Source organism: Elephantulus edwardii, unplaced genomic scaffold (assembly GCF_000299155.1).
Source record: "Elephantulus edwardii isolate Elephantulus edwardi_28Jun2011 unplaced genomic scaffold, EleEdw1.0 scaffold00006, whole genome shotgun sequence".
Classification (NCBI taxonomy): Eukaryota; Metazoa; Chordata; class Mammalia; order Macroscelidea; family Macroscelididae; genus Elephantulus; species Elephantulus edwardii.
The window spans coordinates 14,134,535-14,150,586 of record NW_006399756.1 but is presented as its reverse complement, the minus strand read 5'-3'; the positions used below and the strand labels follow the sequence as shown (position 1 = coordinate 14,150,586).

Here is a 16,052-nt window from a genome sequence, read left to right as displayed (position 1 = left end):
ATCAAAGGCTACACGTCTCATAGTTCAAACTCAGTAGCTCCTCAGAAGAAAGATGGGCAGTCTCCTTCCTCGTCACCTGGAGCTGTGACAAACTGCTAGAGAGCCAGCGGTGAGTCAGTTCCAAACCCACAGCGATGAGTGAGCGAGTAAACAGAGTATTGATGAGCTTGAAGAGTTGTGCATTTGTAAGTGTGATGATGGTACTGTGGTTGTGCCTGTACTTCAAAGATCGTGCACTTGACACCAACGGGTGGTTTGTGGCAATCTGGCGTTAACCAGGCTATGGGCACCTTTTCCAGGCGCTTACGCTCACTTCATGTCTCTGTCACATTTTGCTAAGTCACTGTATTTCACACTTACTCATAATACTCTTGCACACGTAAAATAGATGAGTGTGGTGGTGGCGGTGGTAATGGTGATGGTGGTGGCGGTGGCGGTGGTGGTAGTGGTGTTGTGTACTGTGAAGTCAGAACAGACTCAAACCTGACCCTCCAGCAGGTTTTCAGAGGCACTAAACTACACAGGAGGAGAGTGCCCACCTTTTTCCCCACGGAGAACCTGGTGGATTCAAACCCTATGCCTTTGGGTTGGCAGCACAATCCATGACCACTAAGCCACCAGAGTAAACACAGTCTTCACATGCACTGAGTAAGCCAAAAAATTCTCGTGACGTGCTTTATTGTGATATTCTTATTGGGGTCTAGAACCAAATTCCAAACTCATTCTACCCTCATAAACACCCTTCAAGCTAAATGGAATATTGCTCAGATGAAAACACTGAAGAGTAGAAAAGCTAAGTCGCTCGTCTGAGAGCCCACGAGTGTGTGGGATCGGGACCCAAGCCATCTGCTCCCGAGTCCATGCCTCTCCCTCCCGCCCACACAGCCTCGGCCGTCACTGAGCACCACTCACTTGCTCTTCCTCAAGGCGTGCTCCACACTGTGTCCCCGAAACTTCTTGTAGTAGTCGATGAAGGAGAAGGGCAGGGTGATGTTCAGGGGGTTAGTTCGGTCCGGGGCAGCTGCCCTCTTCCGAGACTCGAATGCAATCATTAAGTCAACCCAGGCCGCAGGGCGCTTGATTTTGAACTGTTCGATAAAATCTTCTCCAAATATTTTACACAGTAGTTTTTCAAACTCAAAGTCGACTCCTAAAGATCCGTAGGGCCCACCTGAGTCCGAGACAAAAGGGGAGATGATGTTAGAGACCCTCAGAAACTGGACCCACGCTCTGAGAGGCACGCTCAGTTCTTCTGAGGAACGGTTACAGCATGAACTGACAGCCCCCGGCCTCACAGGCTGCAGCTATCCCCACCTTATTTACTTAAGAGTTTTCAGTCCTTTAGCACAAGCCAGGCAGTTGCTTTCTGACTCCCAGTGACACCGGAAGACACAGTAGAACCGCCCCCAGGCTGGGAGTCTACAGAAGCCGACTGCTGTATCTGTTTCAAGTGGTTGGTGTGTTCGAACTGCTGACCTTTCTGATAACAGTCAAATTCCTTTGATGGCTACACCACCAGAACATCTTTAAAAGCCCTTTGCTGTTCTTACTCTATGTGAAGAAACTGGTTTCCCCTCTTTAGAAATTACTCAACAACCTGTTTAACATCAATTACACGTTAAATAAAACAAATACATTTAATCAGCTGTCAGCATCACAATAATCCAATCCAAGAACACCAAGGAAAATGAGCGGTGGCCTCTGTTCCCAGAGACGTTCTCATTACGCCTTACCCTCCCCTTCCCACCGAGGTAAAGAGCATGCTATTTGGTTTGGCAATCTTGACCCCAAACAAGGTGGTCTCGGACCTCCCTAGTAAGACCTAAATCACGGGTGGCATCCAATTAGAATCACATCCTCCCAGGAATTTCCAAAACAAACTCCTTTGGCCAGGATCTAAAACAGGCTCACGTTATGCCAAAACCCAAGCTGTGGCGCTTTGTGTCTTAAAGAAGGTTTAAGTGCAGGTTTGTAAGGTTTTCTGTTCCAGGTTCCGAGAGTTTTCTCTACTGCCTTCAACCTCACACCAGTGGAACTGAGTGTTTAGAATGGGCCGGGCACTTCTCAGAGGGAAACACTCACCTGTTGCTTTATACAGTTCCTTCAGATGTCCCTCTGGTAACCGTATCTGGTGAACTGTCAGGTCCACGGTGCCACCTCCACTGTCCACAACCACATATTTGTCACCTGGTATAAAAGCAAGCAGCCATGTTTTCCATAGATGCCTTGATCAAGCCCATTCTGAAACACACTGAGGGGTGATGATTTAGTAAACTGAGCTAAACACAAACCACCTTTCCCTTTAGTACAAGGGTCTTGCTAATTAGCAGCACAGAGACGTTATTAGTGATTAAAGAGAATGCAGGAAGGTCTGCTCTGGATTAAGCAGGAACGCTAAAGAACTTGGAGGAGTAAAGCTTTACGACTAAAGCCTTCCGGTCCCAGCGCTGCGGACCTGGCATGTCCATTGTGGCAAGTCCCTGCCATGATTACAACGCCATGAACTGACCCACTGTTTAACGAAAGACTTCCTCGGAGCTGCCAAGATTCACCTCCTAGGTGTCCCGTGAAGAATCTGCACGATTATGCAGCCAGCCAGCTCCTGGCAGAGGGCTCCCTTGAGGAGAGGTCTTTCAAACCAGCGGAGGTGAGCAAGTTTCCAAAAGTGCAAAGGGTGCAGACAGGGATGCATTTTTGCCAACAGCACAAGATTATCCAACAAGAGCAAAAGACACTACCTTCCTCCAGCTCGGACCAGATTTCTCCTATGACATTCTCCACCAAAAAGGTCCGACTCTGCCGGTTACGCCGTACGTGTTCCTTAGCTAGTGGCCGACAGAAAGAAAACGACGATGGGTAAGAGAGCATAAAAAAAAAAAGCAACGGTCAGCTGCAGTCAGTGCAAGCGATAGCATGAGGAGGCTGAGGGACGGGACGTTCAGGGATAACTGATCAAAACGGCTCATTAACACAACACCGGGAATTTCAAGGCCAGCTCTTCCCAAAGAAATCTGTTCTTCCCACCAGCCCTCGTCCCTCCATCTGCATGGCAGTTCTGGCCTGGATCCCGCTGAAAAGAATTTAATGTGATTCGCTTCCTCTGATGACAGTTTCTTGGGAATGGTTAATAAAAGAGACCGATTTCTTGGTTCTGCTGCCCCAGAAAGCAAGCTGTCTGCCAAGCAACTTGCAGTGTGCGCGGTTAAGCACATTTCCACCGAGGAGTTGTGTCTGTTGTAAGGAATGTGAGGCATGCTCTCCTGATCTGGACCGTGATGAACAGGACCTGAGCTATTTTCTGAACCAGTTGTCAATATGTGTGTTGGACACCAGGTGGTGCTTCCACGCCCAAGGAGCCGCATCTGGGCCTCCTGAAGCCCTGCACTCCCTCCTCCATGCAGCCAAGAGGGCGAGCTCTGCTCCAGTCCACTGCCCTGGCTGTGGCCTTGACGGCAACCCGGGGTCCTCTGTGTCTGTGACTCCTTGCATGGCGCATTTTATCTCTCACAGCCCTCCCAGCAGTCCCGTGGAGCACACAGGGCACAAATACTGTCCTTACATCCCAATGAGGAAACCAGGTCAGGAGAGGTTAAGGGACTCACACAGTTCCCACGACACTGTCCTGTCACCCGACAGTAACCCTCGGACAGCATCCCTTTGTGCCTCTGAGCTCTAAAGACTTGTGGAGAAGTTGGAAACTGCAGAACAATGGAAAGCTACGCGACAGGAAAGGTGCAATGTGACAGCACCAGCTGGGTGAGGCCAGAGTTTCAGCAAATTCCTGAACCACTCTGGGGCTAAGTCTCCACATCTATATAATGGGAATGATGATATGTGGGCCCAGTGTGGTACATCTCATAAAGTAGGTGACAATGGAGACACAGACATGGAACTCAACAACTTATGACTACAGGTGCACTAGGCCTCAGAAACAAAGTGCTGTGGAAAGTAATTCCTGCTACTGCTGATGGAGTGGTCCTTCTGTTGCAGCATAAATACCTCTGTATATAGCTCTCTGTTACAGCATAAATACCTGTTACATGGCCCTGTTACAGAACAGCTACCTCTCTGCTATTTATCCGTCAATTATAACATATACACCCATTATATCTTACTGCACAGCCTTCTATTTTAGCCTATGCTGCTGATATACATCCCTCTGTCCAGCATGTATGTATGTTACATATATCTATCTGCTATATATATACATCTTTTATATATATCTGTATCTGTTATATATATTTATATCTGTTAGAGCATATATACCTTGATTATATGTTCATCTACTATAGCATGTATATCTGTGGAGTGTATATAGCCTAATGGTAAGAAACTGTGCTGCAATCCCGAAGGCATGCAGTTCAAATCCACCAGCTGCTCTGCAGAAAGACAAGCAAACTCCTCCCATGCAGTTAATTAACTGTCTCTGAAAACCTGTTGAAGGGCCAGCTACAGGGCAATTCTGACTCAACGGAACACACCACCAACAGCATATGCCTTTCCCTCAGTGATAGCATACTCCTCTCTGTCATGTATTCCTAGCATCTATACCTTAGTTACAGCATATAACCCGCTGTGAGGTCTCACTCTGTTAAAGATTACATCCCTCTTAATACACCCCTCAGTCATAGCACGCACCCTCGTACAGCATCCTTTCCAAAGGAAGCAGAATGTTTGCAATAACTAGTTCTCTGGGGAGCAGGCTGCAGAGACCCATTCTAGAGGGTTCTTTGGGCCCTGGCTCACCAGGAAGCACTGCCCTCAATTTAACAGACCCCCAAATTCTTAGGCAGGAGCTTCAAGCAGTGGTTCCTCTCTGGTTCTCAGCACTGGCTCCCCAAGAATGTATTTTACAGGACTTGAGGCGGGAATCCGGTTTCCCACAACAATCCAGATGGCTAACTAAATGGCCTTATAAAAAGTGGCCAAGTGAAGCAAATGAAACATGCTCTGAGCCTTCAAAAAGAAAGTCCTTTTTTTCAGGCAAATTAAATCCAGTATTGTGGCAAATGTACCCTACCCTGATAGGAAATTCTCTGGGTAAAATTATGAACTGCAGTCCTGTTGGGAGGGTGCGCAGGGCAGGGCAGGGCCTGCTCCGTTTTCCCTCAGCAGAAGCCAGGAGCCAGCTTGGGCCTCACACCTCACATACCCGGAGCCAAGTTCATGGAAGTCCACTCTCAGGTGCCCTACCCTCCCTCCTTCTGGGGAGACATTCTAACGGCAAAGCAGCACTGAGGCCCAAGACCCTGGGCCTCACTGCTCTTAAGAGGACAAGTTGAGGGGCTCACACACCAAAAAGGCCCCCTTGGCATGGGGAAATCTGTCGGCCATTGCCACTGAGTCAATTCCAACTCTCAGCAACTCTCTGTAGAAGAGCAGAGCTGCACCACAGGGTTTCTGAGCCTAGAAGCTTCACAGAAGCCTCGTCTTCAGTGGTTTTGAACCACCAACTCTTAAATGAGAAGCTGAGTGCTTTAACCACACTGGCACCAGGACTCCTCTCGGCACAGGGAGAGAACACTGAACAATGCTGAAGCCCACCAGCCTCAGGACACCGACCTATCGCTGAGGGCGGGAGTCGTGCTGCCTATCAGTTCCTGTCTCAACTGAACTTGACCTGGCTCTGGCCCTGACCCAGCCACTCTATCTGCAAATTCATCAGCCCTGGAAAGACCCACAGAGCTCCAGGTCTCCAAGACAGCAGCAGTCCTGGAGCCTGGGAGGGCTGGCAACTTGCACATTACTACTTGGCTCCATCATGTCAACTTCAACGTGCCACCCCATGCATGTCAGAGCAGAACTACATACGACAGTTCTCCTCTGACGCAGGTCACAGAGGCTTAGGGAAGAGAAAGCACTCCTTACCCCAGGGAGTGCTCCCCAGCTCTGGGAAGTCAGCCGACTCCCAAGCATTTATCCGTATTTTACACCCTCAGCGGCTTGCAGGGTGAGGCACACACTGAGAACGTTAACATGAAGCAAGCAGTCGGTGAGTGAGTCAGCCATAAGTCAACAGTCTTAATGGAGCAATTAATAACAGGCAAGTGGGATTAGATCGAGAATCAGTTAATAGATGAGGTTAAAAGACTAGGACAATAAAGCAGGGCCCAGAAAGGTTCTCAGGCCACCCACGAGATCTTGGAGAGAAGCGCCCTACTCCTTAGAGCACGAGGGGGGATGCTAAACCCAGCTGGATAATCTCAATTTAGTCCCTGGGGGCCCTGAGAAGGGTGAAGCAGGGGGCTGAGCACAGAGATGCCTAAGCCCGCCTCCTCCTGGGGTAGCACTGAAGGAGAACCTTGCAGGGGCTGGGAGAGGAGGGAGGGGGAGAGAGAGAGCAGGAGGTACCCTGTGCAAACCCAGCTCCCACTGTGTCACTGGCGCTGTACCCGTTGACCACAGCCTTGCCGCTCAGCTCGATCATCTGGTGCAGCCGCAGCTTCCGGCAGTAGATGGAGGCCGCCTCAGGCTCCAGGGCGATGATGAGTTGATCCGAGTTCTCAGGGGAGGCCAGGCCCGCCTGCAAGACAGAAGGGAGGAGGTCTGAGATTCCTAGGGCAGGCCCTGTCCGAGAACAGCCAACCCTAAGCCCAACACCCCTTACTTAGGAAAGACCACTCCTGCTCTGCTTCTCGGGAAGGGTCCCTCCACAGAGCACAGAAGTCACGCCTTGGGCATTGCCAGTGTGGTGGGCCCCAAGTCAGGAGCCTTTAGGACCTCGGGTGGGCCGATGAGATGCAGGGACCCCCCTCAGTCACAGAGCTGCTTACACTGGGGGCTGCCGGGTCCAGAGCAGAGTCCCAGATGATGCAAAGCATTACACACTTAGTTCTCTGTTGATTTTAGATGCTGAGACCATGCCCCTTAGATGTTAAGAAAATACACTTTTGATATCAGGCCTTTGCTGGTTCTTCTGTTTGTGTTTCACAAATGCTTCTTGTTGTTATGTGCCATCGAGTCGCCTGTGACTCATAGAAACCCTATGTACAAGAGCCCTAAACGCCATTCTTTTTTTTTTTTTTTCAAACTAAACGCCATTCTATCCTGTGCCAACCTAGCCATCTCAAACACACTCATTCCTACCACTCCACTCACAGAATTGATCCATCTCATCAAGGGTCTTCCTCTCCTGCACCGCCCCTCCACTCTCCCAAACATGATGTCCCTCTCCAAGGACCAGTCCCTCCATGCAACATGCCCAAACTATGTTAGACGAGGCTTCAGAATCCTTGACTCCAAGGAGCATTCCGGCTTCACCCTCTCCAAGACAAACCTGTTTGTTTTCCTAGCAGTCCATGGTACATTCAACACTCTTCTCCAGCACCACAGCTCAAAGGCATCAATTCTCTTTCTGTCAACTCTATTCATTGTCCAACTCTGATGCATAGCATGTAACTGCAAAGACTATAGCGTGGATCAGGTGCACCTTCGTCTCCAGCCTGATGTCGTTGCTCTTCAGTACTCTTAAGAGGTCCCTCATAGCTGACTTTCCCAATGCAATTCGTCTTCTGATTTCCTGGCTGCTGTTACCAAAAATTCTTAACTAGGTGATCCGTGTGTGAGCGACAATGCTACGATGTGTGTGTGCAAGCAGGCTCCACTGATTTTCCTTTCTCATGTTCCTAACTCCTTAGACCACGTGAGCTGGCTCCTTTGACCTTTCTTTTCCCTTCCTAGTTCTCCAGAGGGAAGTCTGGTGGCCGAGTGGGTAAGGAGTTGCACTGTTAACCCAAAGTCAGGCAGTTCGAATCCACCAGCTGCAATGAGAGAGGAAGATGTCCTCCTGTGTGATGTCACAGCCTCTGAGGGTCAGCTTCGAGTCAGCTTCAACTGGACAGCAGTGAGATGAATTCCCAGATCAGCAAGAGAAACGTTCACCCACAGAAGTAACAGAGATATCAGAGGATGGGAGAGCCTCGAGGACACAGCTTTGGGGGCATGTGAGTGGACCTAGGGTATGAATAACGTGTCCGGTGAGATGATCCCCATGGCGACAGTCCCTTGCCCTCAGGTCTGACTCCCATCCAGCCTGTGGGCATGAGATGATTCCCATGGGGACAGTCCCTTGTCCTCAGGTCTGACCCCGTCCAGACTGTGGACATGATTCCTTTGGGGACAGTCCCTTGTCCTCAGGTCTGACCCCCGTCCAGCCTGTGGACATCTGCCCAGGGAGCAAGGGCTGCCCCTCAGGGGAGGCCTGTATCTGTCCTCCTCCAGCTGGGCTGGCTCAGCCCCAGAGCACAAGCTCTGACCCATTTCTTTGGAGGGTCCCACACACAGTATTTGCAGGTAAAGGAGCACAGGAAGGAGGACCTTAAAACAGAGGAGAGAGTGGGCAGGTCAAAGGGGTCCCAAGCAGCAGCTGGGAGACTCATCAAGGTAGGCCCACCCTTACTCCAGCCAGGCTCCCCAGTGAGGGGGAAAGACATGTCCCCCCAGCAAATGCCCACCACTGTCACCAGGCAGACAATGCAGAGAGAGAGGAGGTGCCCAGCTCGAGACAGAGCCACATCCCAGAGCTGCTGGGGGGCTCCAAGTAGAGGGAATTTGCACGAGTGCCCCAGACTCTAGAAAAGGCGGATGTCTTTATCTCTGCGCACAGGAGGCTCCAGCAGGAAACCAAGCTCATTTCTGCATAAACACTTGCAGGCTTTCTCAGAGGAAACCCTCACCCTGGCAGCTGGAGCTGGTGGGCGGGAGGACTAGCCTCCGAACAGGCCAGGGTCAACCAGAGCAGAAAACTCCCTCTGCCTTTTCTGATCTCCCTCCAGGGCCAGACCTTCTAGCTACAGCTGGGGAGTGCGGGGCCTCAGCCCAGCTCTTAGTCTCTTCTGATTATAGAGGGTGGTGGGCTTGTCTGGCTTCTGCAAGACAGCACTATGGGTGCGCTGGCAGCTCCAGAATGGATGACTCAACCAACCCCCCAAAACACCAAGCCAGGCAGCCATCGAGTCAATTCCAACTCACGACACACTGCGACTTACGGATCTGATCTTCGGGGGGCAAAAACGGGCGCGTCTATTGTTTAGAGAGAAAGGTCTTCAGCAAGATGAGCTGACATAGCTCAAGCTTATCGGAACTGTAAGGTTGGCACAGGATGGGCAAGGCAGAGATCTGCTGTTCACTGAGTCACTGTGAGTCCCACTCGATTCAATGGCACCTAACAGCATCAGTGATGTGATACGTAACTGCACCAGGATGTTAACCGAAAGACCGGCAATCTCCTCCTGTAATGATTTGCAGCCTTGGAAACCCAAGGAGGGATGCTATGAGTTGGAACCAATCCAACCACAGTGGGATTGGGGTCTAAATGTGGCTTAAGACAGATTCCAAGCTGGAAGAGCGTCTAACGGCCCCAGCTACAGGGGACCATGACCTTTGGGAAGCATCTTGCCCAGCCCTTCTTCTGAGGGGCCCCTTGGTGGACTCAGCAGCCAACCACTTAATGGTTTGCACCACCCAGGGGCACCTCCATCTCCCAGCCAGCCTATGATTCTGCAATGCCTCCCCCTCTTCTCTGCAGAGCACAAGCCTTCTGCAGCCGCGACCTCGAGAATGAACAGAAGACAAGGCTGTGCTGAGCACTCCCTCCAGGGACATGGGGCGGAGCGGCATCCTCGTAGCCGCTTGAGAGCCTTCCTTCACGCACACATGCTACTCAGAGAAGCAGGCAAGAATCTCACACGCCAGTGAGGCTGCATGTGTGGGTGTCTACACCGACACTCGGCTCCCCAGCCCTGCAGTCCCCCACGAAGATCCACGGGGCTGTGTCTGCAGCTGAGAGAAACACCCAGACAGGTCAAGAGCACTGCAGGCCTGGCAGTGAGCCCAGGCAGGGCTGCAGCAGCACAGACCCTGGCTGTAACGGGTTTCCTTTCCTCGTTAAGATTTTTCACTGCAGTCGCTTCAGAAGGGCCCCAGGCAGGCTGCGGCTCAATGTTCAGTGAGCTCATAGGACATATGGGAACAGCATCTCTTTAACAGGTTTCTGGAACTCACTACCATTCCGCATTGCAGGCAAAATGCCTCTAGAAATAAATTAAAATAAATTGGATTATCCCCACCCAGGATCACTGAAGGTTCCATGGAACTCTTATCCATCTAATATTCCAGCTTTCCCAAAGCCTTGGAAGGGAAATCAGTTGGGCTTTTTCCCTACAGTTCTGAGACTGAGCGTTCTTTAAGGCTCTGAGGTGCCCCATGTCTGGGGGTGGTAAAGACAGCAATGGAGCCCATTTCTTCCACCAGCAGTGGCCCCAAACGGAGCTGGCAGTGGGACTGTGTGTGAGGTTCTTAGGAGCAGAGCTCCCGGTGTCCAAGAGGAAGGCCCAGCACTCGGGCACTCCGCACCAGTGTCCTCCGACAGTAGAGGCTTCACACCTCTCAGCATTGTGTCCTGGCCGCCTCTCTTAGCGCTGTGTCCAGGCCTCCTCTCTCAGCCCTGCACGTAAGCCTCTTTCTCCTCCTCCAGACACTCTGAACATACGTGTTCTCCTCCAAGCTAGAGGGAGAGGCCCCTTGCTCACGTGTGAATAAGGCGGACAAGAGCAACTTCCCAACTGGCCAGAGGAGCAACCTTCCCACCTCATTCTCCAGGCACTTCTGATTGGACACAGGCCAGTGAGATGCACTTGGGGTGGAACGCTGGTGGCCAGTTACCACCTCGCAGAAGGAAACAAATGCTGTCTGACAAACAGCAGGAAGCTAGTGGTGCCCAGTGAGGATGCCCAGAAGCTGGCTGGCCCAAGAACTGTGTTATCTGCTCAGATACCAATCTTTCTTATTCTTTGTAATGTATGGACCTGGTGGGAGAAGTCCATTTAAATACCAAATGCCATCGAGTAGATTCTCACTTACAGTGACCCCTAGTGGACAGAGCAGAACTGCCTCACGGTGTTTCTAAGACTGCAACCTTTAGGAGGATGGACTGCCACATCTTTCTCCTGTGGAGCAGCAGGTGGGTTTGAACTGCCAACCTTCTGGTTAGCAGATGACTGCTTTAACCACTGTGCCACTAAGATTCTGGTGGGAGAGAAAATATCTCATTTTGGCCACAGGGTAACAAGTGTTGTTTCCTTTTGGTCCTGAGGACTTCTAGAAAATGCAATGAAGCCATTAAAGACAACGGCCCCCCGCTTGACCCCTGCAGACCCCCACCCGCAACTGCCCAGAGTAACAGAGGCTCGGCTGAGGGCAACTCAAGATCAAGGTCTTGTTCGTGGATGCTAACTGAGCCCCCGCCCCAGTGCCTGGCTGGCCCACAGAAGATAAAAGATAGTTTCCTCTCAGATGCCTTCCACAACAGAATGAAAACGCTGCCCAGTCCAACACCATCCCCATGACCACTGTCCACTGTTTGGTCCACTGTGATCCACAGCACGACCTGTTGCAGATTGGTTCACCATGATCCACAGAGTTTCCACTGGCTTATCTTTGGAGAGGAATTGCCAGTCCTTTCTTCCTCTACCAGCTCAACCTGCTGAATTCTGTTCAACTTCACAGCCACATGCAAGTCTCCACTGATGGACAGGTGGTGGCTGGCCATGCATGAGGTGTGTTCGGGGAGGGACTAGGCAGTCGCCATGGTGTGTGCCAGTCTGCACTGAGCAGGGTGATAACGCACTGAACTGTGTTGGCTTGCTAATCGGTGGCAAGCAACTCCACCTGGGGTTCAGCACGCCTCTGACATCGCGGGGGACGGTGAAATCGTGCACTGTAGTTCAATAGGTAGGCGCAATCTGACCTGCACACAGCTTGCTAATTGGGCAAGCCAGCCCTGGGTGCACTGGCTGGAAATCGAACTCAGATCTCCCACATAGAAAGACAAGAAGATAGAGAGCTCAGGGTGGGTCTGTTGAAGGAATAACCGAGCGAGTGAATCAATGCATTGCTGAGAGCTCCCTGCATCTTTCACTCCCTTCTGTGATGGTAAATGGAACACAGGCATCCAACAAGAAATACAAAGACTCAGAAAAGCAGCTGCACAAACACAGCGGCAGACGAGGGTCAGCGGCGTGGCGAGGTCCAGCCCTGTCTGCAGAATCACTTCGGCTTTCAGAAAGCTAATCCCACATCCACGCAGGCCACTTCTGCACCTCTTCTTGGTTTCCTGCTCAGGGTCCCCCGTGTCAGGGGCTGCCCCTTCTTCTGGCCCCTAACCACTTGGACAGGGGTTGGCCCAGGGCTCTGGCAAGCAGACAAACTGACCCCTCAGAGCACTGCCTTCTTTTCCAAGCTAAAAATAAAGTTGACCCTTCCGTGGGTCACGTGTTTGCTAAAGCCTCCCTGTAGGCTGGAAAATGAAAGCTTAGAGCGTGAATCTTGAATATACTTCCTGGGGAAACACTAAGAGCATCAGCCGTGTTGCTGCTGCCCGCTGTGTCCTCCTTGCCTACCCTGAGCCCTGCGAGAGGGTGGAGACCATGAAGAGGCATCCTTAGAAGATGCTCCCTGAGGCCCAGGGCTTCTGTGTGGACAGCTCACCTGCAGCATCTTCCTTCCTTTTTAAAGAACTCGCCTCCTTCTGGAACTTCCACCCTCTTCCCTCAGCCCCATAAAAGCTCATCTATTTTTGGCAGATATGTATGAAGCCAGGTTCTCACGCTCTGCACTGAACAGGGAGAAGAGAGAAGGCCTGGGGAGGGAGGGAAGGGGTGTGCTCCTTGGCTGAGCTCCCTAGAGTTGCTTTAACAGAAATACCACAAGTGGGTGGCTTTAACAAACAGAAATTTATCTTCTTACAGTCGAAGAGTCTAAAAGTCCCAATTCAGAATGCCAGCTCTAGACAAACGCTCTCTCTCTGTGTCTCTCTCAATGCTGGGGACACTCCTGTCAAGTTTGTCTGGCCCTGTTACTCCTGGGTTCCTTAGCAATTCCCCCCTGGCACTTGGGCATCGATCTTTCTCCCACTTATGTTTGTTTTTCTTAGTTGCACTGCTAACCAAAAGGTCAGTGCTTTTCAATCTACCAGCGGCTCTGCAGGAAAAAGATGGGCAGTCTCCTGGGAAGATTCAGAACCTGGAAAATTCGAAGGAAGGTTGCCGCGAGTTGGAATGACTTGACAGCAATGGGCTTGGGCTTCGGTTTCTCTCTCCTCAATCTGCCCTTTCTACAACCCCAAAGTGAACAGGTTAAAAATACACCCGATAACGGCCTGGTTAACACAACAGAGAACCTCACTTTCCAATGGGTTCCATCCACAGATGTAGGAGTTAGAATTCTAACTTATATTCATATTTTTTAAATATATGATTCAATCCACGCCACCTTCCTCTGCCGAACACACATTAAACTCAGCCTGTAGAACAAAGTGCTGGGTGCCAAACACAGCTCCCAAGCCCCTTGTACCACACTGTCCAGTTCTCAGGATCGATTCTGCGCATGTTTTAGAAAGAAAAGGCTCAGCTGACCATAAACTCAATGTCAGGGTTATGATGTCGAATCTATTCTCCACTCTTGGTGACTCCATGTGACAGAACTGGGATGTCCCTCACAGCCTGCTGGACTGTGATCTTTACAGAGGCAGACGGTCAGGTCTCGAGGAGTAGCTCGATGGACTTGAACATCCAGTCTTTTCCACTGGCAGCTGAATGCTTTACTGGCTGCATGTCAAGGGTTCCCAGGGAGATTACATCCCCTGGGTAAGGTGGACAGGCTGTCTTCCTTTCAGGCCAAAAGGGAGAGCCGCCCACGACCTGATCACCCCCTTCAAGCCTCGAGTTGAAGGCTCATATCACTGACCATTAGCACCCAGAGTGGCCCAGGCTCCAGCGGGAACCCACATTCGCCCCAGACTCTGTATGACAAGCACTGCTCTCACACCACACAGGCCACGCTTGCCACAAAGCCAGCTCCTCTTCCAAAGTGGTCTGCACGTGGCTGTGCCATGTGTGCATGCCGGAGGCCTGGGGCTGGGTGGTGCCAACGGGGCCCTGGCCTCACAGGCATGAGCTGCCATTGGCACTGGAAGGTTCTATGTCTGTGGCTGACACCCCTGCCCTCACCCGGGTGGCCTCCCGGTGACCCTCCACGTCCATCTGGGCTCCCCCTGCAGCGATGCCTGAGAGGTCAATCCTATTTCCCTTATTCCCAGCAGCAGAGCGGTGACTTCCAACTGCCACACCAAGTTCCTTGCCTGGTCTGTGGTGGATGAACTTGACCTAGTTTTCTTCTTATTCAAACGGTCCCTTCTCCCCAGTCTCTTCCTTCATATCCTCACTTCCATCTGCTCATGGCCAACAGCCCGTGAGCCTCAATCCCAGCCCCAGAGACTCGACAGTGGAACACAATCTGGAACATGTGTGAAGATAGAGGAAAACTCAGCAGAGTCTCCTCACCTGCCGGGCCCTATACCCCCCCACTCTCCAGAGCAGCAGAGGCATACCCAGGCTTGTCTCCCTGCCTCTGGGGGCCTCCTGACTACCTGGCCGGACCTGTGGGTGCTGCAGACAATGTGAGTGGAGTTACTGCCACCATCACGGGATAAAGCCAAGCAGGGGCCAGATGCCACGAGAGGACACTTGGGTCCTCCCACCCCTTGCACCTTACTCTGCCCGCCACCCCGTGGGCCCCCCGCCCCCACCCCGCTCACCTGGTACGCCGCTTGTCTCATGAACTGCTTGGCCGGCTGCTTCCAGATGGCCGGTACCGTGATGACCCACCTGACGTCAGAGTTCTCGAAGTCTGAACCCGCCTGGTCACTGAGCTCCTGAAAGCAAGGAAAAGGCACAGCTCATCTTCAAGGACATTCCTGTCGTGGTGCCCCTGAGCCTCCCTGAGTCAGGCAGGAAGAGTCTCTTCCTGAATGTCCAAATCATGGTGGCCCCGGTGGCCCTGCGCTCACTGAGGTGGACAGGGCAGAAGAAACTCCTCAGGCCACGAATTCGTCATGTGGCCTTGACTGTTTTCCAGCTATGTGACTTTGACCACTGCCAGCCATGTAACTCTGGGTGAACAAGAGCTCCTCAGACCTCAGTTTCCTTATCAATACAATGGGGGCAATAACAACAATAATAATAATGCCACCTTGCTCCTACGATTGCTGTGGGGACTGCTGATGATCTGAGTACTGACAGTCCCATGGACTGAGAGTGGATGTGTCCACCACCACCCATCAGGAAGGACACTGTAACTTTGGCTCTTTTTCGCGGGTGGGAAAACGGAGGTTTAAACATGCCAGGACCTTTGTGACAGTTTGAATGCAGCAGAGGCAACATTTAGACACAGATTAAGTTAATGTTGTCTCTTAAAGCCAGGGCCTTAGTTATTACATGTGGCCTTCGATCTAGAAGAGGGCCTGGTCCAGAGTATTAGTTACACACTGGTGGCAACTACTGTTTTTGTCCTTGTCTCCAACCTCACCACAACTCTGGTCTGTCAGGGGAGTCTTCCTGCTAGAACTGGAAGAATATAGACATCCTGGCCAAAGGGCGGGGTGATTCTAGAATCATCAGAGTTCATGTAGGAAAATGGAACCATTGGAATGGTCTCTGACCTCAGTATCCCCATCTGTAAAATGGGAATAATAACCTAATTCACACCATTGTGGCAAGATTATACAAGAACACATGTGGGGCACGGAGCCCAGAGCCTCACCCAATGATTACTATTTCTTTCTCCTTTTTTCCCCTCCTGTTGCCACATTCACCACATAAAAGTACATCTAAATGCACATTTATGTACTTAGGCAGCAAAATCAGTGCTGTGGACATATTTTTGAGGGTTCGTAAAACCACAAAAACCAAGCCCACAGCTGTGAGTGGTCTCTGACTCTTAGCCACCTGAGGAGTGAGGGACAGCTGGCGGCCTTGAACTGCCAACCTTCCCATTAGCAGTCCAGCGTCTGCCTCACTGAGCCACCAGGCCTCCTAGAAGATTCCCGGGATGAGAATAGATAGTTCTGCTTTGTTTCTGTCGCACAGCTCATCTTACCTATCATTTCAAATAGTCATCTTCATTCTGACCTGCCTTCTCACTGAATCAGCTTCCTCTTTGACCAGTAAACATTTTTAACAGTTTCTTTTAAAAGCATCTCTGCTTGCGGCCCCCAT

At 51.3% G+C, this 16,052-nt stretch overlaps 1 protein-coding gene across 1 annotated transcript in view; it reads right to left on the bottom strand.

Annotated features, from left to right (window-relative positions):
- Positions 1 to 16,052, bottom strand: part of HSPA12A (heat shock 70kDa protein 12A) — a 33,099-nt gene that overhangs the window by 4,756 nt on the left and 12,291 nt on the right. The window contains exons 5-9 of the mRNA XM_006879909.1: positions 14,594 to 14,710; positions 6,352 to 6,523; positions 2,739 to 2,825; positions 2,083 to 2,187; positions 913 to 1,171 (exon numbers count right to left, since the gene is read on the bottom strand). Of these exons, the coding sequence (XP_006879971.1) occupies positions 913 to 1,171; positions 2,083 to 2,187; positions 2,739 to 2,825; positions 6,352 to 6,523; positions 14,594 to 14,710 (740 nt within the window). The remainder of the gene's footprint in view (positions 1 to 912; positions 1,172 to 2,082; positions 2,188 to 2,738; positions 2,826 to 6,351; positions 6,524 to 14,593; positions 14,711 to 16,052) is intronic.